Source organism: Nannobrachium achirus, assembly GCF_963921795.1.
Source record: "Nannobrachium achirus genome assembly, chromosome: 3".
Lineage (NCBI taxonomy): Eukaryota > Metazoa > Chordata > Actinopteri > Myctophiformes > Myctophidae > Nannobrachium > Nannobrachium achirus.
Window position 1 is genome coordinate 29,163,941 of NC_137812.1, and position 24,165 is coordinate 29,188,105.

At 43.4% G+C, this 24,165-nt stretch overlaps 1 protein-coding gene across 1 annotated transcript in view; it reads right to left on the reverse strand.

The window, feature by feature from the left end:
* cacna1ab (calcium channel, voltage-dependent, P/Q type, alpha 1A subunit, b) overlaps positions 1-24,165 on the reverse strand; it is a gene marked incomplete at both ends in the record, with an annotated part of 204,523 nt that overhangs the window by 36,259 nt on the left and 144,099 nt on the right. The window contains 13 exons of the mRNA XM_080722505.1: positions 847-943; positions 2,941-3,068; positions 3,544-3,694; positions 4,033-4,124; positions 4,333-4,398; positions 5,639-5,755; positions 10,801-10,884; positions 11,924-12,034; positions 13,322-13,486; positions 15,164-15,365; positions 17,337-17,474; positions 18,456-18,616; positions 19,116-19,215. Of these exons, the coding sequence (XP_080578631.1) occupies positions 847-943; positions 2,941-3,068; positions 3,544-3,694; positions 4,033-4,124; positions 4,333-4,398; positions 5,639-5,755; positions 10,801-10,884; positions 11,924-12,034; positions 13,322-13,486; positions 15,164-15,365; positions 17,337-17,474; positions 18,456-18,616; positions 19,116-19,215 (1,612 nt within the window). The remainder of the gene's footprint in view (positions 1-846; positions 944-2,940; positions 3,069-3,543; positions 3,695-4,032; positions 4,125-4,332; positions 4,399-5,638; positions 5,756-10,800; positions 10,885-11,923; positions 12,035-13,321; positions 13,487-15,163; positions 15,366-17,336; positions 17,475-18,455; positions 18,617-19,115; positions 19,216-24,165) is intronic.

A 24,165-nucleotide genomic window follows, 5' to 3' on the forward strand; every position in this document is an offset into this window, starting at 1 on the left:
ATACCAATACCGATTCATTATTTCTGTGGACCTGCTGCCCACCCTGCCAACTCCAAAGGCCATGTGACCTTGACCCCCCAACACCATGACATTCCATGTACTATGGAGGTGAACACAGTAGCATCACCGCAGTGATTGACGATTTTTGTTAGTGGCCAAACAATCTCTAAATTTGCCTCTGCCCAAAAAACTCCCCTCCCCATCTCCCCCATCCCACCCTGTCAGCCCTCAGGCATCCCCATCCCGTCCCGTACAAGAACAATGCACATATTGGTAGACCACTTTCTGCCCAGGCAACATTAGACAGCAAGCAGAAAGAAAAGACAATGGTCGATTGGAGTCTAGATTCTTTCATTTTGCTGTGTGTGTGTATGTGTGTGTGTGTGTGTGTGTGTGTTGTTGAATTAAAACAAATTCAGTATCTCTCCCAGCGTTCATTGAGAAGACAATAGTGAGTGCGTGCATGCTTGTGTGCGTGCGTGCATGTGTACGTGTGTGTGTGCGCGCGTGCATGTGAGTGTGTGTATCTATCTGCGTGCGCAGTTCTGCATTGTCCCAAACATTCTCGTTCTCATATCAGAATGCATAACCAACGAGAGGAAACCAAACCAAAGAGTGACTCGATGGTGGAATGACGGTGGAGGAAAAAACAACCCCAAAAACCAAAAGGAAACAAATGCAAACGTGTGAAAGAAAACTAAAAACAAATCAAAAGCTTGAGAAAAGGTCAAAGAAGTGTTGTTTTCAAAAAGAGAGAGAGAGAGAGAAGAGCGAACATTCATTCCAGTTTCTTATAGACGAGCAAGTTGCGTTTAAGGTTGTGCTTTAGGGGTTATGGGTCCAAACCTTGCATGCCACCCTATGTGGGCATTTCTTGCCAAGGCCCAGAGGAGGGGAGATAACTCGTAATAAACTGTACATATCCTTATAATGTATGCGACCGCTGCAAGATAAAATACAAGGGGGGGTAGGTTAGATGAGAGGATCACAGAGGAGAAGAAGCAGATTGAATAGAGAGAGAGAAGAAGAGAGTACTTTTACACAGTGTGTAGAACAGTGGTTCTCAAAGTGGGGTTTGCCCCCCCATGGCTCCAGATTATTTTTATTTTTTTGAAGATTATTTTGGGGCTTTTATGCCTTTATTGATAGGACAGTAGACTGACAGGAAATTTGGAGAGATGGGGAGTGACACGCGTCAAAGAACGTCCGGATTGGTATTCGAACTGGCGACGTCAGGCATCAAAGCCCATGTGGCAATGCCTATGTGATATGAGCCTAGACCAGTAGGCCAGCGGGCCAGCGGGCCAGTGGGCGCCCCTTTTTTTAAATGCTTTTGAAACATTCTAACAATATACATTTTGTAAGGGGTTCCCGGCCCGGGCAAAAAATATTTTCAGATGGGGTCCACGGGCAAATACATATTCATTTGGGAGGGGTCCTTGACAAAGGAAACCGTTTGAGACCACTGGTGTACAAGATGGACACTCATATATCACTGTATATACACACACACACGCGCACAAGGATGGAGCAAAGGAGGAGGATGAGGAAGAGGAGCATGAAGAAGAAGGGCGTTCACTTCACACCATGACTGCTCCACATCATACTAGGGATGGGACCATATGAAAATGTCATATCACAATTATTGTGACAAAGGAAATCGCGATTTACGATATTATCGCGATAATCCCAATCCATTATCCTGGGGCGGAACATTTGCCCAAAAATAGCAGATCTACAAGCTCACAACGCGACACAACGCGACACGTTGTGAGCTTGTAGATCGTCCATTTTTTGGCAAAGACATTTGATAGAGAGTGGAAAAAAAGACTGTCAAGTACGTATATTATAAGTACCTTTTACCAATTATTATGAGGGTTTAAGTACAGGTAGTACGAATATGCAGCTCGGCAAATAAAAGGTGAATTGATCCCAGTGCATGACGAAGACGGTATCACGATAAATTAAATTCTCCACGATACGATTATCATGAGTGTTTGTTATCACGATAAACGATAATATTGCTTATCGTCCCATCTCCAAATCATACACACATGTGTAAAATGACTGAAGGAGTCAGATAGATAGATAGAGAGAGAGAGACAGAGCAAGGCAAGAACAAGGAAGAGGCACAGGAGGAGTTAAGGAGACACAGGAGGAGTCATGGTTAACGCCGTACTCAAGGAGTTCAGTATAAAACACCCCTCCCTCCCTCACATTGAATTCTCCATCCGCTCCCCATCCTGGGTTCTGCATCATCATAAACATACTCCCAGGTTCATCAAATCAATCAGAGGAACACAGCTGACGTTCCCCAGAGGAGAGAGACATTTACAGGTTTATACATTCAACTTGTCACATTGTCTGTGTGTGTGTGTGTGTGTGTGTGTGTGTGTGTGTGTGTGTGTGTGTGTGTGTGTGTGTGTGTGTGTGTGTGTGTGTGTGTGTGTGTGTGTGGTCCAGCGCACATGAGACAAAATATGGTGTGTGTGTGTGGCACGCTATGATGTTTTTTTACGAGTCATTCTGTTGTGTATACTACAGTATGTGATGGATTGGTATCATTTAACTTGGCATGGCAGGGTATAGGACTGCAGTGTGTGTGTGTGTGTGTGTGTGTGTGTGTGTGTGTGTGTGTGTGTGTGTGTGTGTGTGTGTGTGTGTGTGTGTGTGTACGTACATGACTTTATGTGTTACATACACATAAGGCACATAAAGATAGTAACATACACAGTTTATCTTTATGCTTATGTGTATGTATCTTTATATAGATACAGTAGATTCTAGGTAACTTGGTGTGTGTGTGTGTGTGTGTGTGTGTGTGTGTGTGTGTGTGTGTGTGTGTGTGTGTGTGTGTGTGTGTGTGTGTGTGTGTGTGTGCGTGTGTGTGTGTGTGTGTGTGTGTGGGCCTGTACAGTGTGTGTGAGTGTGTGCACTCACCAAGCTGCTGGGTCATACTCGGCCCATATTCTTACATACTCGTCCAGGTGGTGAGGTCCCAGGATGGACGAGTCTCTGGTCAGATACTCAAAGTTGTCCATGATGACGGCGACAAACAGATTCAGCATCTGAACACACACGCACACACGCACGCACACACACACACACACACACACACACACACACACGCACACACACACACACACACACACACACACACACACACACACACACACACACACACACACACGCGCACATATTGATGTCGGAAAAAAAAACGAAATAAAAACAAAGCTATGATGACTAAGACAAAATATATTGACAATTTCGTCAACAAATAAAGACCAGACTAAAATGTTAGGAAGGGACTACTGGAGAAGGGATCCAGTAGAAAGAATCCAGCATGCTCTCACAAGTATGCTATTTTCAGCATGCAACCGAGTGTAAAATCATTACGACGCCACCAAGGCCTGCCAAAACCCATGTCGACAAAATCAACTGTGCATTTAGTGGACTAAAGCTAAATGACATTTTATTCAAAAGGCTGTGAAACCGGGTCCAAACTCGCTGTCCAAAGCAACGCTGATTGTGCTCTGGCCTCACCAGGAAGGAGCAGAAGAAGATGAAGGAGACAAAGTAGGTGTAGGCGAAGACACTGCCACACTCTGGCTCCGTGTTTCCTGAGTCAGGGTCACAGTCCTTACCTCCCAGACACGACAGCATGATCTCCTGCCATGCCTCACCCGTAGCACTCCTGGTGATGGGATAGCACGCACACGCACACGCACACGCACAACACACACACACACACACACACACACACACACACACACACACACACACACACACACACACACACACACACACACACACACACACACACACACACACACACGCACACACACGCACATATATGCACACGCAAAACATCAATGTAAACAGATTGAAACACTATTGCCTAGAGCAAAACTGACAAGATAGGCAGAGAGCAAGAGGGACACAGACAAGAGAGAGAGAGAGAGAGAGAGAGAGAGAGAGAGAGAGAGAGAGAGAGAGAGAGAGAGAGAGAGAGGGGACACCTGGAGGACCCACCTGAACAGCAGCATGAGTGCCATGATGAAGGTTTGGAAGTTATTGTGTGAATTGATGGCAGTATCCTCATCTAGAGCCAGGTTCCCAAACAACTACACACACACACACACACACACACACACACACACACACACACACACACACACACACACACACACACACACACACACACACACACACACACACACAGCATCATCGTCGTCATCATCATCGTCACCGTTGTCCTCAGCAACCATTTAACATGCACCGTTCCAAATGTTATGCTGCGCATGTTTACCCTTTTCACGGTTACTCACTCACCTGCATGCCAATGATGGCGTAGATGAAAAACAGCATTGCAATGAGCAGACAGACATATGGAAGAGCCTATAGCAGCAGCCAGGAGAGAGACATATATTAGTCAAGTGTGTGAACAACAGTATATATGTTCCTCAGTAAAACTATTCCTAAATCTATAATTATGGGTAGTTCCCCGAAGGAGGCACCGCTTGCTCCACCTTGTGCCCAAAAACGAGCGCTCCTGGTCTCAATCTTACTGAATCTCAAAAAAACTGTGACATACATGCAGGTATATACGTAATGCACTGTGTGTGTGTGTGTGTGTGTGTGTGTGTGTGTGTGGGAGCGTTTCCTATGAGTAAGTGCACATGAAAGCAGGCTAGAGAGGTCAGTTTAGTACATTCTCACAGGTCTATAATAAACTCTGGATTAATGATGATGTCATAATCTGTGACAAAATAGCGCCACAGTATCTTAAAGAGCTCCTTATGCCTTATAGGCCTGCTAGAACACCAGTGTGTTCCCAGGACGTTAAATGTCTTTGTTTTGTTCCAAGAATATCGTCTCTGGGAGGAAACCTCATTATGTCCAAAACTGTTACTTTTCAGGATTCCAAATCATGAAATAGCAAAGGCAGCAGATCTACTGTAGAAGCTCCAAATAACTGAGCTTCGAGCTTGTGGAGCTGCTACTTCTGATGCTTTTGTGTGACACTAGTAGGATCAAGTAGGTCATTCACTTACGAAGAAAAACACAAAAAGTTAGAATATGGACTGGAGATATATAGCCTGATTTCAGACTCTGCACTGAGCTTGAGTCTGACATTGTCCCATTGACAAGAGATTTCAAAGGGGATCACAAGAGATCTGGTGGGAGGGGTTGTGTTTCCCCCCTCCCCCTCCCCTCTATGACAGGCATCAAACAGGTCGTTGTCTTTGATGCTAACGAGGTGTGCACAACCCCCATTTGAAGTTCAAAGGGAACAATTAAGAGCTTTGGCTGAGCTCCCCCCCTCCACTGTTTCTGTTGATTTTCAAAAGTTAGACCCATCCCCTCCTCCGTCTTGCATTGATTTCGATGTCTATCTGCGACGCGACGTGAGTTTGTATGTCAGCTGTTCTCCGGAAATGTCCCACAGATAATGCTACAGTAAATTCTCGCGGAAACAGGTGGATAAACAATTTAAATACATAATCACTAGATCTATCTTAAAATGTTTTATTTTTTAAAATGATCAGATTCAGAACATTGTTTAGATTAGCTAAACAGCTCTTCACTTCACCCTTGTTTGGTTATTCATATTTTCCCATAAATATAGGTCCAATACCTTGAAGGACTGGACGAAGGTCCAGAGGAGGATGCGTATGGTCTCGCCCTGTCTCAGCAGCTTGACGAGGCGAGCGGCTCGGAACAGCCTCAGGAAACTCAGGTTGATGAAGTTGTTCTGCATGGACGTGCACAGCAAACACACAGTCAGTATTCGCCATAACGCATGAGGAGGACACCGTCAATACCTCCCTTCTTACAAAAACACAAAGCAAAAAAAAAAAACGAAACACAACAGCATGAGAGTCAGAGAGAGGGAGAGAGAGAAGTGAGAGAGAAAGAGGGAAGGAAGGAAAGAAGAGAAAAAGAGAGGCGGAAAGAAAGAGAGAAAAAGACAGGAGGAGAAAGAGAGAGAGAAAGAGAGAGCGCAGGGCCAAGTCGGACCCGACAAATCATATCAAAGCTATCTTAGACACAAAGGGAAATGAGGAAAAAAGTCAGAGAAACAGTACAAACGCAAAGACAGAAACAGAGGAGAGTCAGAGAGAGCGAAAGAATAACGAAAAGTAAAAGAATAACTCTAATTGTCATCATCCAATCTGGTAAAACTTTTTTTTTTTTCTTTTTTTTTAAGAGAACCAAATGCACTGATCGTTGAGGGACAAGCAGACCACAGAAGATGGAGCACAGGGCACTGTGCCTGTCAACCACATGCACGCACGCACACACACACACACACACACACGCTCACACGCACACACACACACACACACACACACACACACACACACACACACACACACACACACACACACACACACACACACACACACACACACACACACACACACACACACCAGGGAGTGGCTTAAGGCTGTCACATGGCACACGCTATATTTGACATGTGCGTTTCAAAACAGTTATTGTAGCACTGTAACAGCCCACGATGCCTTCAGTGAATGTCAGGCTATGTTTTAAGTTAAATAGTTCAAAGCTAATCTGTTAGTATTTAACTATTTAATAGTTAGGAACCAACTGGGTCCTTATGGGTCTACAACTCAGAGAATGTAAACAAGAAAAAATGGAACGAAAACCTAAACTAGAAAAGTGTGTGTGCCAGTGTCTACAACCAGTGGCCAGGCTCCCCGGTGGGTTGACAGGCGAGGCAGGGGAGGGGAGGGGAGGGGAGGGAAGGGGAGGGGGGAGTAAGGAGGAGAAGGGGGGGACTCTAGCAAGCAGCCTCGGTGCAGGCAGTTGGCATGGCATGGCTTGGCATGGCATGGCATGGGGCATGGCAGCATAATTCTCAAGGAGACTTACGGCTTACATGCAGACCAGCTGGGGCAGGACTGGTGAAGCACAAATATAACCCCTGGCTTCAACATCCACACTGATTGAAATGTGTCTAATTGTCAGTGTCGGGCAGAAACCTTGTATCTCCAAGTTTCAAATGTGTACGTCTTTTTCGCAAAGCAAAGCCCTGCTTCATCATACAAGACTGTCGCACATAAGACTAGTGAAAATAGCAGATCTACAAGTGCTTGTAGATCAGCTATTTTCACCATTTTAAATCACTTGTTGAATGATGAATACAAAACGAACACTGTTGGACATACAAGGTTTCCACCCGACAACAACGAGACGTATAAATGTCTTTGTGTGTCTGTATGAGAAAGTGTTGATTTTTTAGCTGTGCTAACCGCTCCTACTCCTGGCTTTGAGTGTATGTCCACATGTCACATACTGTATGTCCGTCCGCATGTTCCCCGCAGAGCTTGGCTTCGTGGGACATAATGAAATTAACTCACGAAAGGCACTGATTACTTCACACTGGGTGTGATTTGTGATTGATAGTGCACCGACCTCAAAGGTCTCTACATGAGTATGATGTATTGTTATGTCAATTTTAATGTAAATGGCGAATAAACTTGAAACTTGTGTATGTGAATTGTATGTACACTAGGGGTGTAACGATATAGTAACTGCATCAAATCGTTTTTAATTTGCAACAATCTACTATATCGATATGCAAACAACAACACATCGTACCATTTTCCATTGTATCGTATCGTATCATTTTACAAAGTAAATAACCGGTAATAATCGACTAAGTACTCGACTAAGTACTTACACCTTGTATTTAGCAATTTTAAGGGAAAAAAAGAGGGGTCTAATTACTTTTCCATTCCATATAGCTACTTGGTCTATTGATAAATGTGTGTAATCTCTGTGTTCATGTCAAGGTGCTGGTTTGTCCATAATGTGTTGAAAAATAATGTCCCTGTATTTGCTATAGAATCACAGACTAGTGTTTAGTTATTTATATCCATATCCATAAAAAACTGCACTATTGACACATTTGACACTATTGACAGATTACATTTCTTTGCTAAATAGTTACTATATCGATTTTAAATCATTGAATCAAATCGTATCGTATCGCCATGAATGAAACAATATCGTCCAGGTATCGCAGCGTCAACCATGTATCATGATGCGATTCTATCTCTCTATCGTTACGCCCCTAATGTACACGTCTAATTATAGAACAACCCTTGTTGTGCTATGGTGGTGGTGGTGTACCCGGAACAAGTTCAAAATCCATCATACAGGAAGCACATGCACAGAGGTCAGAGGTCAGGGGGAGTGTCCAAGGTCACGATTGGCCACAGGGGCATGAGGAGGAGGAGGAGGAGGAGGAGGAGGGGATAATGCATTGACCAATGAGGATGCAGCAGAAAGCGTCGAGAGATAAATTACAAACCAACCATATCCTACATTATGCGTAGATGTAGAAGAATGAATGGAGGGGGGAAGGCGTATTTATTGTTATTATCATAAGTTTTGGTTTGGGATGTACAGTAGGGTGTGAGTGAGAGACAGTTGGGAGGAGGGTGGTCGGGTGGTATTGTTGTTGTAGTTGTTGTAGTTGTAGTTGTTGGGGGGGGCGGGGGGCATGGGGACGGAACGCACATCATCATCATCATCATCATCACAGCAGCACCACCACACATCATGGATGGAGAACAAGATGGAGGAGGAGTTCATAGTGCATTTTGATTGGATGGATTTTTTTTTTTTTTATATCACAGGAAGGGTGGGGGGGAGGGGAGGGGGACGTAGGGCACCAACACAAGTAGAGAGGTTTAAAGAAAGCATGTAAAGAGATAGAAGGAGAAGACGGAGTCATTATGGGTATGGTTAACAACGACACAACACAGATCAAACAGACCTTCAGCGTTGTTAACTCATTATACGTTAACTGAACACTGAGGTTTGGACTGTTAACACAGTCAGATAGTGAGTGGTCTCAACAACAAAAACATTTTCAGCCTCCACTTTAAAGCAGCACTATGTAACCTTCCTTTTCTACCCTCGGATTTGAACCCGGTTTCCAGAGCAAGTGCTGAAACCAAAACCACATTCTATTCATTAAAAAAGTTACATAGTTCCGCTTTAAAAACATACTTAATAAAAGAGGGGCACAGATGTAGTTACACACCATGTAGCCCAGTCTTAGCTACCTTAACTATTGCCTTGATCAAAGCAGTATTATTATTAGTTGAAAATACTATATATATATATATATATATATATATATATATATATATATATATATATATATATATATATTAAGGCTGGGACTTTAACTGATTAATTGCGATTAATTAATTACAGAAAATTAACGCGATTAAAAAAATTAACGCATTTTAATCGCACTTAGTTTTTGCACCCCAGAACCTTCAGTTTCGGGCATACATTACCAATCATAGCGATGCACCAACCAAGAAGAGACAACAAACGCAAAGGGAGAAGTAGCCGATCAGAACGCTTCGCTTGGCCCAGTGGATGCGAAATTTAGATTTCGTTGATTCACTTGAAAAAAAAAATGCTTCCCAGGTCAAATATCGATGTGCGATTAAAATGCGATTAATTGCGATTAATTAATCACAGAGCCTGTAATTAATTAGATTAATTTTTTTTATCGCATCCCAGCCCTAATATATATATATATATATATATATATATATATATATATATAATATCAGTGTAGCATCATATTTGTTTTTGTAGGGTAATTTTTGAAAAATATTGTTTTTGAGAAAACTTAGGTCAGGCCTAAATGGGTTAATGTATCCCTTTATAACTCTGTCCTCACAAATGCAACCACAGTGGACGCTAGATTAACACAGAATCAATGCAATGTAAAATGAAAATAAAAACAACACATTATACAGTATATCACTGCTGTCGGGTGAAAACCTTGTATGTTCTCTTTTTATTATTATTTTACATATTATATATATTATTTATTTATATATGAAAATAAATAAATATGAGATTTCCAACTGACAGCAGCGATATACACACACAGATACACAGAAACACTGGCAGTCACACTCGCGCGCACGCGCACACACACACACACACACACACACACACACACACACACACACACACACACACACACACACACACACACACACACACACACACACACACACACACACACACACACACACACAATAACACACAATAACAAAAGGTCAATAGATACACATGGGCAAAACGTAGCAGAGCTATTAGCAGAGTATTCTTGACTTTCAATAGGAATGTGTACAGCACTATTTTACAGTACTTTCAATAGGAATACAGTACTATTTTACAGTGTAGTTCTCCATGTGTATCTATAGAGTAAGATGATCACTGGTTTCAGTGGAAAGACTGTATGAACATAAAAACACATTGTCACTCCCCAAACGGCCTACTTTACTTTGAAAAATAAATATTCAAAGATTTGCTGACTCTAGAGTTATGTCTCGATAGGGACAGAATCGTACATTAACTAATATCTCCCCTAGTCAACATGTGCCGTCAGAGTTTTGGGAGAGAGAATGCGTTGCGAATGAAGAATCAGCCCAAATCAATCTTTAGAATGAGCTATTTTTACATGGCATTTATTCCACATGTCACGTGAGCTGGTAGATGGGGTATTTTCGTCAAAGAGATTTGGATCCCCCCCATTGGTCAATGAAGCATAATTATGGGTTTCAGTGGTTTAATATTTCTAGGAAACTGAATGTACAACTTTACATGTGAGAGCTGAGCTTCTGATACCGTACCCTAGTCATTTTATTTGGGCTAATTCCTCAGTTATGTACACAAACACAACATTGGTTTCATAATAAACAAATCAGATTTTTAACACGCCAATGCACTTACCCCTAGTTCTGTCACTAATATGTCAGTGATGGCTCCGAGAACGGAGACAAAATCAAATATGTTCCAAGCGTCCTTGAAATAATTCTATCAGGGACAAGAGAGAGAGAGAGAGAGAGAGAGAGAGAGAGAGAGAGAGAGAGAGAGAGAGAGAGAGAGAGAGAGAAATGTGCGTTAGCCCAGTGAGAACACAGTGATATAGAAAGGTAAACAATCACACACTTCTCAAAACTAAGGAATGCACACACACACACACACACACACACACACACACACACACACACACACACACACACGCACACGCGCACACATACGCACACACGCGCGCGTCACGGGTTTCACGCTGATGGAAATTTTACGAATGCCATTTTATTCAAAAACAAATTCCATTTTAACCCCAAAAACCTACAGCTGAAAATAACTGATTTACAAGCTCTCAACGCAATCAATCTGAGCTTGTGGATCAGCTCTATTATATTATGCAACTACATATACATCAGGCAGAACTCCCCAACCCCAACCCCTACACACACACACACACACACACACACACACACACACACACACACACACACACACACACACACACACACACACACACACACACACACACACACACACACACACACACACACACACACACACACACACACACACAAACCCAGTGCAGCACAGAGAATGCATCCCGGCCAACGGTGTTGTTGTTACCGTGGAGACAGGCTGGAAGCAGAGAGGGGGGGGGGGGGGGGGGGTGTAGCTAATAGCGTGCCTCTGCTGTGAGATCTGCTCTGGCTGCTCCAAGGAGAAGAACATGCTCTAGATCTGTCTACAGAAATAACCTGCTTTATAAATGAATAATAAGACCAAACAGTAAGGAACATGGACTGGGTCAGCCTAGATAAGGACTTTCCAATGGAGTCTCTGTGTGTGTGTGTGTGTGTGTGTGTGTGTGTGTGTGTGTGTGTGTGTGTGTGTGTGTGTGTGTGTGTGTGTGTGTGCGTGCGTGCGTGTGCGCGTGTGTGTGTGTGCGTGCGTGTGTGTGTGTGTGTGTGTGTGCGTGTGTGTGCGTGTGTGTGTGTGTGCGTGCGTGTGTGTGTGTGTGTGCGTGTGTGTGCCTGGGTCTTACCAGAGGGCCGAAGGCGATGATCTTGAGGATCGATTCCATGAAGAAGAAAGTGGTGAAGACAATGTTGAGGTTCTTCAGGACGTCATCGTATGTTAATGACGCACCGTCAAACTGAGCACGCACACACACACACACACACACACACACACACACACACACACACACACACACACACACACACACACACACACACACGCGCACGCACGCACGCAAGCGAGCATGCACGCACACACGCACAGGGGCAAAAGAAAGAGTAGTGTTTGGTTTGGGCTAGTCTCTCAAGAACAGCCGAACTGAGCTCGAGTTAAAACTGAGCTCCAGATCAACCTTTTCCATAAAGGGTAATGGAATCCATGTATTTGTCCTAAAACAGCAGACCTTCTAGTGCAGGAGTTCTCAAACCTTTTTAGGCTGTGACCCCCAAAATAAACATATATGAACTGGGGACCCCCACCCTGACAACACTTGGAATTGTAGGTATTACATTTAATGTGACTCGGTTCCACAGATACATATTGTGAAAATAGGATATCTACATGCTCACAACGCCTTGCAACTCGTGTTGCGAGGCGTTGTGAGCATGTAGATCGGCTATTTTCACAATCTTGCTTACTTAATGTTTGACCAGTTTTGTCTTGAAAATCTTGAAATTGACACTTTATAAATGTGTCCCTGTATACACTTATGTTGGTATGTTTGCCGTTGAGTGAGATTTCTTTCTTTTTTTTTACATTAAGCTAATCATCTGGGGACCCCACAAAATAATTTTGTTTGAGAACCACTGTTCTAGTGCAAGGTTTTGGTTGTTTTGGACACTGTCACACAGATGACTTTGTTGACTTTTATCATAAGCTGTTAATACGAGGGATGTTGTAAGATTTTCTATCACAATTTGGCATCTGGAAACCTTGAATGTCTCTTTGTCTATCTGTGCTGGTTATTATGTTGTTGAATTACATTAAAATAACTACAAATGCAAAAATGGTCAAATTAACAAGGTATTATAATTATATTCTCCACACTTTTATTCTCCCCATCTTGACAAAATGGTATATTCCCAGGTTCTGCAGGTCAGCTGCATAGGTGCAATTCATTATTGTTGTGGCACGTTTACTAACATGCTAACAGCTGCACTTGAACAACTGTTCCAGGCTGCCATATCCAGCCCAAGAAACCGTAGAAACGGGGGAAAAAAATAGAATGTACTTCTTAAATAAATGTATCTTGCCTGTTGCTAGTAATATGACTTAAATGTAAGGTGCTATTAAGAACAATTCAGGGGTGCCGTGGATGAAAAGGTTATTTAGGGGTGTGACCTGAGCCAAAACGTTATGAAACCACTGCAGTGGAGTATTATAGTACACACAGTATTTCCACAGAGAGCAGGAGACGCTGTACCTTCATCATAAGGACAACGGTGTTGAGTGCAATCAGAGCCATGACGCTGTATTCAAAGGGCTGGGACACCACGAACTGCCACATGCGGTACTGGAAGCTCAGCTTGTTCTTGGGCATGTGACGCGTCAGGGGCCTGGCGTTGATGGCAAAATCTATACAGGCTCTCTGCAGGAGAGGGACAGAAGATGGGGGGGGAGAGAGAGAGAGAGAGAGAGAGAGAGAGAGAGAGAGAGAGAGTGAGAGAGAACTGTCAATGAGGTAAACACACGACTAGTCGGCTACCTTTTTTCACTGACGGAAACGAAATAAAAACTAAGCTATGATGATGGCAAAATATTTTGATCATTTGCTCAACGAATACAAACTAGACTAAATGTTATAGGGAGGGAGCCGGCAAAGTACAGTACACATAGCCCTGGGGATCCCGGTAAACAACGTGTACAGGGCTTGTGCTTTTAAAATATTTGAGCTAGTTTTGCCTTGAAGGAAGACGAGCAGTGTGGCGAACAATCTGTTGGTCTGTGGTGGTGACCCACTTCCACAGGTGGGCTGAGGAGATTAATCCTAAAAGTAAAATCCTTACTGTTTATTTATCCATTTCCTCATTGTCAGGTGGAAACCTTATATATCCAAAACAGTTTATTTTGTATTTATCATTTTGAAAATGATTTAAACTAGTGACAACGCCTCGCACAGAGGAAAGTTGGGAAAAGTTAATTTTTTGCATTTTCCCATTCAAGTCAATAGAAAAATGAATTCACGAATAAATGAATATAAATTAAACTATATAACGTATCTCTTTCCCGATGAAGCCGGTCGAAGTGACATGTGACCCAAGTGTGTGCCACCAAAACTGCGGGAGGAGTAGCGCGTCAAAATAGAGTTTATCCGGAAAGAAAAGTTGGACAAGTACTATAGTCTGGTTGCCCTGACTAATAACATTTCATTAAAATAAGTTCCAGACAGCAACTTTAAATGAGACTCCCTTGAGGGGTTCTGGACAAAAAGCAGTGCCACCTCCTGCACTCCTGCACATTGCTGAGTTATTTTAGCTGGAGTTACTGTAAGCCCAGGTCAAAGTATTTAAATGTGAGACTCACTGGTTCCAGAGATGCCATTATAGCAGACATTTACAGAACCATCTCTGACCTGCAGGGGTCACTGTGGTGTGTGGAGTTAAGGTGAAAGGGTTGAGTGTGACCTGGGCGACTTGCAAACCAATAGGCCTGTCTGTCACAAATCACAGTTGCAATTATTTGAGGTAATCGCAAATCATTTTTTGCATAATCAGCATAATCGGCATTTCCATGTTGAAAAATTGTCATATATATAGTCAAACATTTTATTTATGAAAGGGCAAAAACTCCATGCACACTGTCTTCAAATGCAAAAAGGGGAATTTAATAAAGAGATGCAACGTTTCGGTATTTGAAGGTTTAAATACCGAAACGTTGCATCTCTTTATTAAATTCCCCTTTTTGCATTTGAAGACAGTGTGCGTGGAGTTTTTGCCCTTTCAGTTCACCGACCATTGTTTGCAGCACCTGTCGCTGTAGGTGTGCAAAAGCCTTTCGTTTCAAACATTTTATTTATAAAGTTATTCAATTATGCAAGGTTTTTGGCATATCTGCCTTGTGCAACTTTTGTTACAAAGCCTACATTTAATGTAATTCATAATTCATAATAAAACTGCAATCAATAACTTTTGTTTCATGAGTAAAACGTAATCGCCACTCGCCAATAGTACGTTTAAACAATGTCACTACAATTTGCGCGTCACTCTCTCCCCCTACATCTCCCGTCCCCAGTCTAGCCTTTGCGATCCCATCCCCTTCAAATCACCTCGTTCTTCTCTAGGCTGTAGTCCTCCATCATCTTGTCCCCCTGTTCCTGGAAGGTGATGATGATGAGAGCCACGAAGATGTTGACGAAGAAGAAGGGGAAGACAACGAAGTACACCACGTAAAAGATGGACATCTCCATCCGGTACCCCGGGCTCGGGCCCTGGTTCTCATATGTGGAATCCACTGAGTGTTTTAGCACCCTGGGAGGAAGAGACAACCACATCAATACACTCCACATTTCAACTTTGTAATCCATTAACCTCTTTATGACGGGAACCCCCGTTGCTGTGTATGTACGGTATATAGCAACATAATCTTTGAGCGGTGCCTCAACACACACACACACACACACACGCACCACGCACGCACGCACGCTCGCACGCACGCACGCACGCACGCACACACACACACACACACACACACGAGAGGTTTTAAATGCATACATTCCCTGTGCACTATGTGGGCGATGTACATGGATATGATGTGTCTGCAACACTGCAGGTTGCTGTGTCAAGGTAGCTGACCAATTTGGTGGTCTATTTAAGTTCACCTCATTCACTGTTGTTCTAGCTGTCAGTGTCACTGAAGGGTGGTACTGTGTGCACTTGTTTGCTCCCACCACCACCACCACCACCACTAGTTGGCTCTGCCTTTCTTTCTAAGCCTAAAGGTTTTGTTTTCCCATGTGGGGTTTGTTAAATATACATATTAAATACCACCGCTGTTAGGCAGAAACCTTTGTATCTCCGCACTGCATCTCAACTTATGCTTTTTTCCTAAATGAGTGCCCTAGATTTCGACGCACAACAGATGTGTAAAAGTACAGTGGGGAAAAAAGCTTATCTACAAGCTCACAATGTGCCACAATGTGAGCTTTTAGATTGTAGATTACAAGTTTTAAAAAAAAAAGAAAATCTCCTTTGGGTTTTTATGAATATGGAACCAATTCAAAGTATCAACCTGAGATTCTGACTAAATAATAACTAAATTGCGTCCACTGAAACACATTCGTTTTTCTGTTTCCTGAAAAGCATGTTTGGGGCATATGAGGTTTCCACCCGACAGAGACAATCATTGTGTCTCAGTCGGGTGGCTCTCTGCAAGAAACCTCCCGGCTCTTAAGGGCCTAGAATTATTTAATGCTTTAACTATTGAAAAATAGCAGATCTCCAAGCTCGCAGCGTGGCACTCTGGGAGCCGCGCTGGGAGCTTGTATATTATACATATGCTATTTTTGCGCGGTGGTTACACCGTCTCCTATACGTGGCCGTGTGTGTATGCGTGCGTGTGTGTGTGTGTGTGTGCGTGTGTGTCTGTATGTAGGCCTGCAGTACCTTTTATGACCACACATGTTAAGGGAGGGGCGCTGTTGTTCAGGCCAGGCCAGACCAGGCACACACACACACACACACACACGCACGCACACACACACAGGGGGGAGGGGGGGGGGGGGGGGGGGGGTAAACCACCGCTCAGTTCACACGGGTGTGATTTTTTAATAGTTAAAGCATAAAATAAGTGGTTCAAATCTAAAGTGACACAGATTTGTGTTCAGGTCTAAATAGCTTAATTGGTTGTCTTCTACTGTGCCGAGCAGCCAGGGAATAATATATCGTTGTTGTAAAACCTTGTAACCTTGAAACCTTGTATGTCCAAAACCGTTAGTTTTGTATTGTACTGTATGTATCATTGTATTGTATAAGTGATAAATACATTTGAGTAGGCATTGTGTGCTTGTAGATCTGCTATTTTCACTACTTTTGTGCGACAGGCTTGTATGGTGAAGCAGGGCTTTACTTTACGAAAGAAAATGTACAAATATTGTCATATTCACAGTTTTTACAAAAGGATAGACCCATGATGTGGGACACCGGAGTATATATATAGGGTTTTAATTGGTTCAACAAAATGCACAGCTACGGTAGTTCCACAGCTTGGAAGCTTAGATAACGAGTGGCGATTTATCACCTATTAATATTGATTGGAAGGGTTTTCATCTGGCCGAGTACAGCTTGTATGTTACAGTACATAATAGTGTGTTACCGTGTGTGTGTGTGTGTGTGTGTGTGTGTGTGTGTGTGTGTGTGTGTGTGTGTGTGTGTGTGTGTGTGTGTGTGTGTGTGTGTGTGCGTGCGTGTGTGTGCGTGCGCGTGCGCGTGCGTGCTACTCACTGCGGCCACCCCTCTCCAGTCGAGACCGTGAAGAGGGTGAGCAGGGCCCAAGCCACGTTGTCGTAGTGGAAATCGTACTTCTTCCACTCCCGCTTCTGAGCCTTAACCTCATCTCGTTCGTACACCAGGTACTCGCCCCTGAGGAGGAGACACGTTATACCGTGAGGCAAAGAAATGAAGCTTAAGCGTTAGTTTATGCAGGATACAAGAGTCTAGGTGTGGGCGATATGGAAAAATACAATATCGCGATATTTTCCCAAAGCTGTACCACGATACACGATTTTATCACAATTCTTTTTCACGTTGGTTTTTATGGTTATTTTTCAAGTTACTTGACAAAAATAGACTCTCTGGGTTCCTTTTGGGAGGTCTAAATTGAACTTTACAAGTATGTAACCCTGACAGTATACAAATGAAACCAAATGGACCCGAAAGGGGACCTTGACATTTTAAAGTTTGAGAACTACTGATTTAGACCAAATGCAGGTTTAAATCAAATTCTGCAATTAATCTCTGTATTAACGATTAAACAGGATTTTTATACAAGGCTCCCTCAATTGTATCACGATATATACGATATCTCTGAAAAGGCATATCGTGGAGACATTGTATCGTCTCAACGATAATTATCACCATATCGCCCACCCCTACAAGAGTCTTGCCCGCCCAGCTGTAATCTGATGTCAGTCAGCTCCTTTCCTATTCCTCATTCTGCTGGTCATTATGTCACACTGTCATACTCCAATCAGAGTTCAAGCTCAGTAAGGGAGGCCCCTTTAAATACGGCTTGGTTTCTCTATACCTCTGCTTGTTGGATCCATGGATACAAAATTCAGAACAAGGAGCCCTTTAACGCCAAGTTTAACTGTATTCCATTTGTTGCAATAAATGGTTCAAATGACTCTGACGTGAGTGTTCCTGTCTAAACAAACTCAAAACAGTCTGCAAGCCACTTTAAAGTAACATAGCAGAAGGAGAACTCTAGCTAGGGAGATTAAACCTACAGTATATGAATCTCAGATTGCACTGCAGGACTACCACAGGTTGAGCTGAACCAAGGCCCATGCAGGATCAACAAACATGATCATGTCTGATGAAAACGTGAAACTTAAAGCCAACCTGCAGTCGCGCGCAAACTCCTTGGATTCGTCCGTGCAGAAGAAGAAGCGACCCTTGAACAGCTGCACGGCCACCACAGCGAAGATGAACATGAAGAGCATGTAGACGATCAGAATGTTCAGCACGTTCTTCAGAGAGTTGACCACACAGTCAAACACCGCCTGGGGGAGAGGAGCACGGCACAGCACGGTTACTAGGGCACACCTGCTGTATGATCAGTGGTGGAAAAAGTACTATCTAAGTCAAAGTCTGGAATCCAAACTTTACTTGAGCAAAAGTCAGTGGTGTAAAGTCACTAAGTAGAAGTATTGTACTTAAGTACAATTTTGAGTTAGTTGTACTTTACTTGAGTATTTCCAATTTCCAATACATACAATTTGGATCCAAATATTTTACTTTTACGCCACTACATTTATTTGAAAAAAGGTCGTTTTGGGGGTGAACTACTCCTTTAGGGTTTTAACCGTGAACATAAACAAGTACAGATATTGTACAGTAGGTGATACGCACCCTACTTTTTAATCTAATTTACCTAATTTGATATCGAACCCTGCAGGGACCTGAATCAATTCTGCTTCCTCAAAGTGCTTCCTCTTGCGTGTTTGACATGGAATCAAATCATTTATTCGAATGTAAACGCCTGACACATCCTTACTGTACCTTTAGTTTGGGCAGTCGTTTGATGGTCTTGAGAGGTCGCAGCACCCTCAGCACACGCAACGACTTGATTGTGCTGATGTCTTTGCCCTTGCTGCTCCCCCTGGAGGTTGATCAGAGAACAACAGGTGTCAGGGTAAGGGCCGGGGCAGGTGATCAGGTAGGGTGGGGGTCTCAAAGAGGCTCTTACCACAGCCTTTTGGAAGACGCCAGCTGCCTCGTCGTTGTTGCCATGTGCTTTTATATCTAATGTGCTTGCTCAACATGGCAACACTCGAAACTCCTTTGAGTCTCTTCTTTTTGCGGAAAAAGACAAGCGACTTTTAGAGTGTGCGTCAGACATGAAACCAGTGCGAGGAGGGTGACCAGTTGCCTGATCGGTTGGTTTCATGGACCTCAGGAAGCAGCCTTATCATCATCATCATCATCATCATCATCATCATCATCATACATGAGATGTTAACTCATTCCATTATGGACAGGCATCTCACCGACAGAATGCCCAGCCAAACCTCTTTCTTTCTTTTTCAGTGAAGTGCTGTTCGGTTCTTCAGATGTAGGTGTTTGTACAGTGGATGGTGGCGAGGGCTTTTTAGCGTTAAATGGCGTCGGATTATGACGATATAATCCTCACTACAGAAACACTACATGGACGGGCCGGCGTCCCACGCTGTGTAGGTTTGACATGGCTTCCATTACTTCCACTGAGATATCTTTATTTATTTATTTATTTTTAAATTTCTTGAAACATGGTTTAACTTGGAGAACAGGTGGACGAGGAATGGAAGCCATGCCAAAGCCCTTGAGAGGTATGATGTCATCACGCGACAAGTACACCAAACACACGTTGCACCAAGAGAACTGGAACGGGTCATGAGAGAGGGAGAGCGAGCGTAAAACTAGGAACCATTTTTCGGGGGGGGAAAGACAAACGCCTCTCGCTCTCCTAGTGAGCGCGTACTTTATACGCTGCCTTCCTCCCTATAAGGGCCATAACGGTATGTTCGCTCCTTGATTTGTATTGCCTATAAACCAAAATCACCCAGGAGAAATCGGTGGGTGCCACCGGAGTAAATGGTGGGAGTTGATCTTTAATGTAAGTGGATGGGCCATTTAAAAAAACACAAGGCAGCAGGCAGCGCAGCCCTGGACGCCTGCCAAGCCTTTAGAAGAGCGCAGGTCGTCCATCAAGACCCGTTCTTTAACTATGAACTCAGCTCCCGTCGCCAAAGACGCTAGACAATTCAATTCGTGGCAGATTGATTGAGTTGTTTGGGCCTTGGCAGCTCTGTGGTGTGTGTGTGTGTGCGTGTGTGTGTGTGTGTGTGTGTGTGTGTGTGTGTGTGTGTGTGTGTGTGTGTGTGTGTGTGTGTGTGTGTGTGTGCGCGTGTGTGTGCGTGTGCGTGTGTGTGTGTGTGTGTGTGTGTGTGTGTGTGAGGAAGGCAGGGTTCGGGCGGTTGTGTGTTTTGTGTGTAGGTGTGTGTGTGTGTGTGTGCATGTCAATCGATAATCAATAGGCCTTCCTCCTTTGATGCTGAGTGGACTGAGGTTTCTCTATCAAGAGCAGTCTGAGAGTATTAAAGTAAAGCCCGGTAAAGGCGATAGGTGTTAGGAATTAACACCGGCTTGATTCTCACACGCACACATGCACACATGCACGCACGCAACGCACATACTGTAATAGTACCACAATAGATGCATAGTATATTGCAGGTAAACATGTGCACAAATGCTAGTAATGCATATTGGGCAAAAATCTTAATCAAGCATAACTGTTATCAGCTTTACACTGTAAACCGGTGGGATCATGCTAATTTGTCATACTGAATCTTTTTTTGTGTGTTATTGCGAGGTGAGTCGGTTCCAGCTGTGTCATAATAAGTGACAGATGCGGGCGTATACAAGATGACCCAAAGTCGGACCGCTGCATGGGTGCAGAATGCAACGGGGGGACGAAGACATGAGAGCGAACGAGCAGAGGAACAAAGAAAGAAAGAGCGAGAAGCTATTATATTCTGATCTGGCGGATGGAGCAGAAGGGATGGAGGAGGGGGGGGCGTCACAGGATGGAGGAAGAGGAGAGGAGAGAGGCACAACTTTACCGGGTGCTGCTCCTGTTGGGTTTCACCGAAGGTGGATACAGCGAGAGTCAGTGACAGCAACACACATATACACACAGAGGAAACAAGACAGCAGACGAGAGAGGAGGAGAGGAGAGGAGACGGACAGACAGACAGACAGATAGATAGACAGACAGACATATAGACAGACAGACAGACACAAACATTGATAGAGAGCGAGACAAAGAGTAAGACAGGAGACAGACAGACAGACAGACAGACAGACAGACAGACAGACAGACAGACAGACAGTGGGACAAAGACAGAAAAAGTTTGGTAGAAAGAGGAAAAAACATCCATATGAGAGACGGACAGAGAAAAGGAGGGAAGGGCAGCAAGATGAGCAGTGATTGTTTGACCAGTGAACACAGTGATTTCCAACCCCATCCCCCACTCTGTTTCACAGAGTCAGCCAAACGCCTGAAAGAGAAATGTAAAGCTCTGTTTGTGTCGGAACAACAAAATAAGACTTTTCTAGTGGTTAGTGTATTAGTATTTTTCAAAACAATTGTTATGTTATTTTGCCAACATTTTTGACCTAGTAGGTTAAAAGAAAAGAACATTTATATCGTCGTTGTAGAGTGGAAACCTCGTATCTCCAAGTTTAAAATTTGTATGTTCTTTCGCAAAGTAAAGCCCTGCTTCATCATACAAGGCCGTCGCACAAAAGTAGTGAAAACAGCAGATCTACAAGCACACAACGCCTCGCACCACGAGGCGTTGTGTGCTTGTAGATCGGCTGTTTTCACTAGTTTAAATCATTTTTAAAATGATAAATGCAAAACGAATGGTTTTGGACATACAAGGTTTTCATCGGACCATGACGATATATATAGCTTCCTGATGGATAGATTACATTTAGGACAAGATGGTAAGCACCTTTATTTTGCATTTGTAAATTTGAGCAGTAAGGGGCTTAAACAGGCTGACCAGCAGCCCTCCCCCTCTTGTCTTTATAACGCTCGTTAGAGTGAAAATGTCTACAAAATAAAAGTCCTCTACAAGCGTTATAATTTATGGCCAACTCTGTCGTGTGACGGTCGTCGCTCACCGAACAGAGTCGACCGATCTTCTGAGCTCGAATAGACCTGCTATTTTCGTCGGGCCACCACCGTACGCACTGTGCACCTTTTGAATTGAGCACCTGCTAAGAATTTTAGATATGCACAAAGTACCACCTCCCCCCCAACACACACACACTCTCTCTCTCTCTCTCTCTCTCTCTCTCTCTCTCTCTCTCTCTCTCTCTAAATGTGAGGATGGATTTGTGTGGATTCACGCACGTCTAAAAGGTTAGCACACATCATGAGCATCACCGGAGCATGCACTCCTCGGCCGTCGTGACCGTGACCATTCGGCGTAGAGAATGAATGGGTGCATTTGTCGAAGCTTTGGACTGGACTACATTCGAGTCGAAAGCCCATTCATAGCCAGCCATGCTGAAACCCATTTAGACCTGCATCCGTGTCACTCTAGATTTGAACCACTTTAATCATTATTTTTTGCTTTAACTATCGAAAAATATTTTTGCAAATCATAGAATATATCTTTTTTGAAGCGAACATTTGTAACTCAAATACTCGCTTCTAGCGAGGGTCCCTGATACATATTATTATATTTTGAGATTGGGGGGTTGACATGAAAACGTTTGAGAACCACTGACATAGAAACATGCGTTTTTACAAAACCTTAGAAGGATTCAGAAGACATTTATAGAATCGGGACTTTCACGATTTTTCAAAAATAGCAGATCTACAATTTTTCAATAGCTAAAGCATAAAATAATGGTTAAAGTAATAATGCGTTCCAGGTCTAAATGGGTCAAAAAATAAAAACAGAATTCCCCGCACCCCTGATGTGGGCGATGTCCCTGACTTTATTGACGTTCTGTCTGCGAGGTTCTGTGAATTAAGACCTGGCTCCTAAATGAAGCGTCAGGGCAGCCTGGGAGCAGATGACCCGAGCGAGGGAGTGAGAGAGAGGGGACAGGTGAAGGGGGAGGTGCAGGAGACTACATGGAGGGCAGGTTGAATCAACCAACTGGTGATGTTCAAATAATGTGTCTGCAGATGGGAAAGGAGACGGGAGGGGGGGGGGGGGGGGGCACTACCAGAGAGGAGGAGGAGAAGATGGAGGAAAAAATGGAGGTGATGGGAGTCAAGGTGCAGAGGGCGCAGGAGTGGAGTGATTTCAAACTTGCTGTAAAAAACAACAACATAGCATATAGTAAGCTAGGCTTAAGATGATTTGGCTTGGGTGGAACACTTTAACTTTTAGTCCTATAAAGAAAGGTTTTATTATTATTATGGCGCCATGAAAGTGGTTAAAGTGAAGTGAACTTTGGTACAAGCTTGGGTTTTATAGCTACTGATCTATGTCCAAATAAGGTAGTAGTGCTTGAGTCTGTTCTTTTACACATAAATCTGTGATCAGTACCATTCAGTGATATTAGGATTCCCTAAGCTGAAGGAACAGGACTCATCGTTTATGTATTATTGTATAATCCAGTTTGTTCAAGTTTGTTTATGTGATTAAAATGAGATTCAGAAACCTGCTTGGCTGCAATGACAGTTAATGGAGAAAGAAACAAGACGTGGAGCAGCACAATGCAGTGTTCAGTGGAGAAGCTGAACGACAGACTCGCTGTTTATGAGAATATCGTTGTTGTCGGGCAGAAACCTTGTATCTCCAAGATTCAAATTTGTACGTACTTTCGCGAAGTGAAGCCCTGCTTCATCATACCAGGCCGTCGCACTAAACTAGTGAAAACAGCAGATCTACAAGCACACAACGCCTCGCGGTGCGAGGCGTTGTGTGCTTGTAGACCGGCTGTTTTCACTAGTTTAGTTCATTTTTTAAATGATAAATACAAAACGAACACTTTTGGACATGCCAGGTTTCCACCCGACAACGACGATATCCTACTGTGGTGC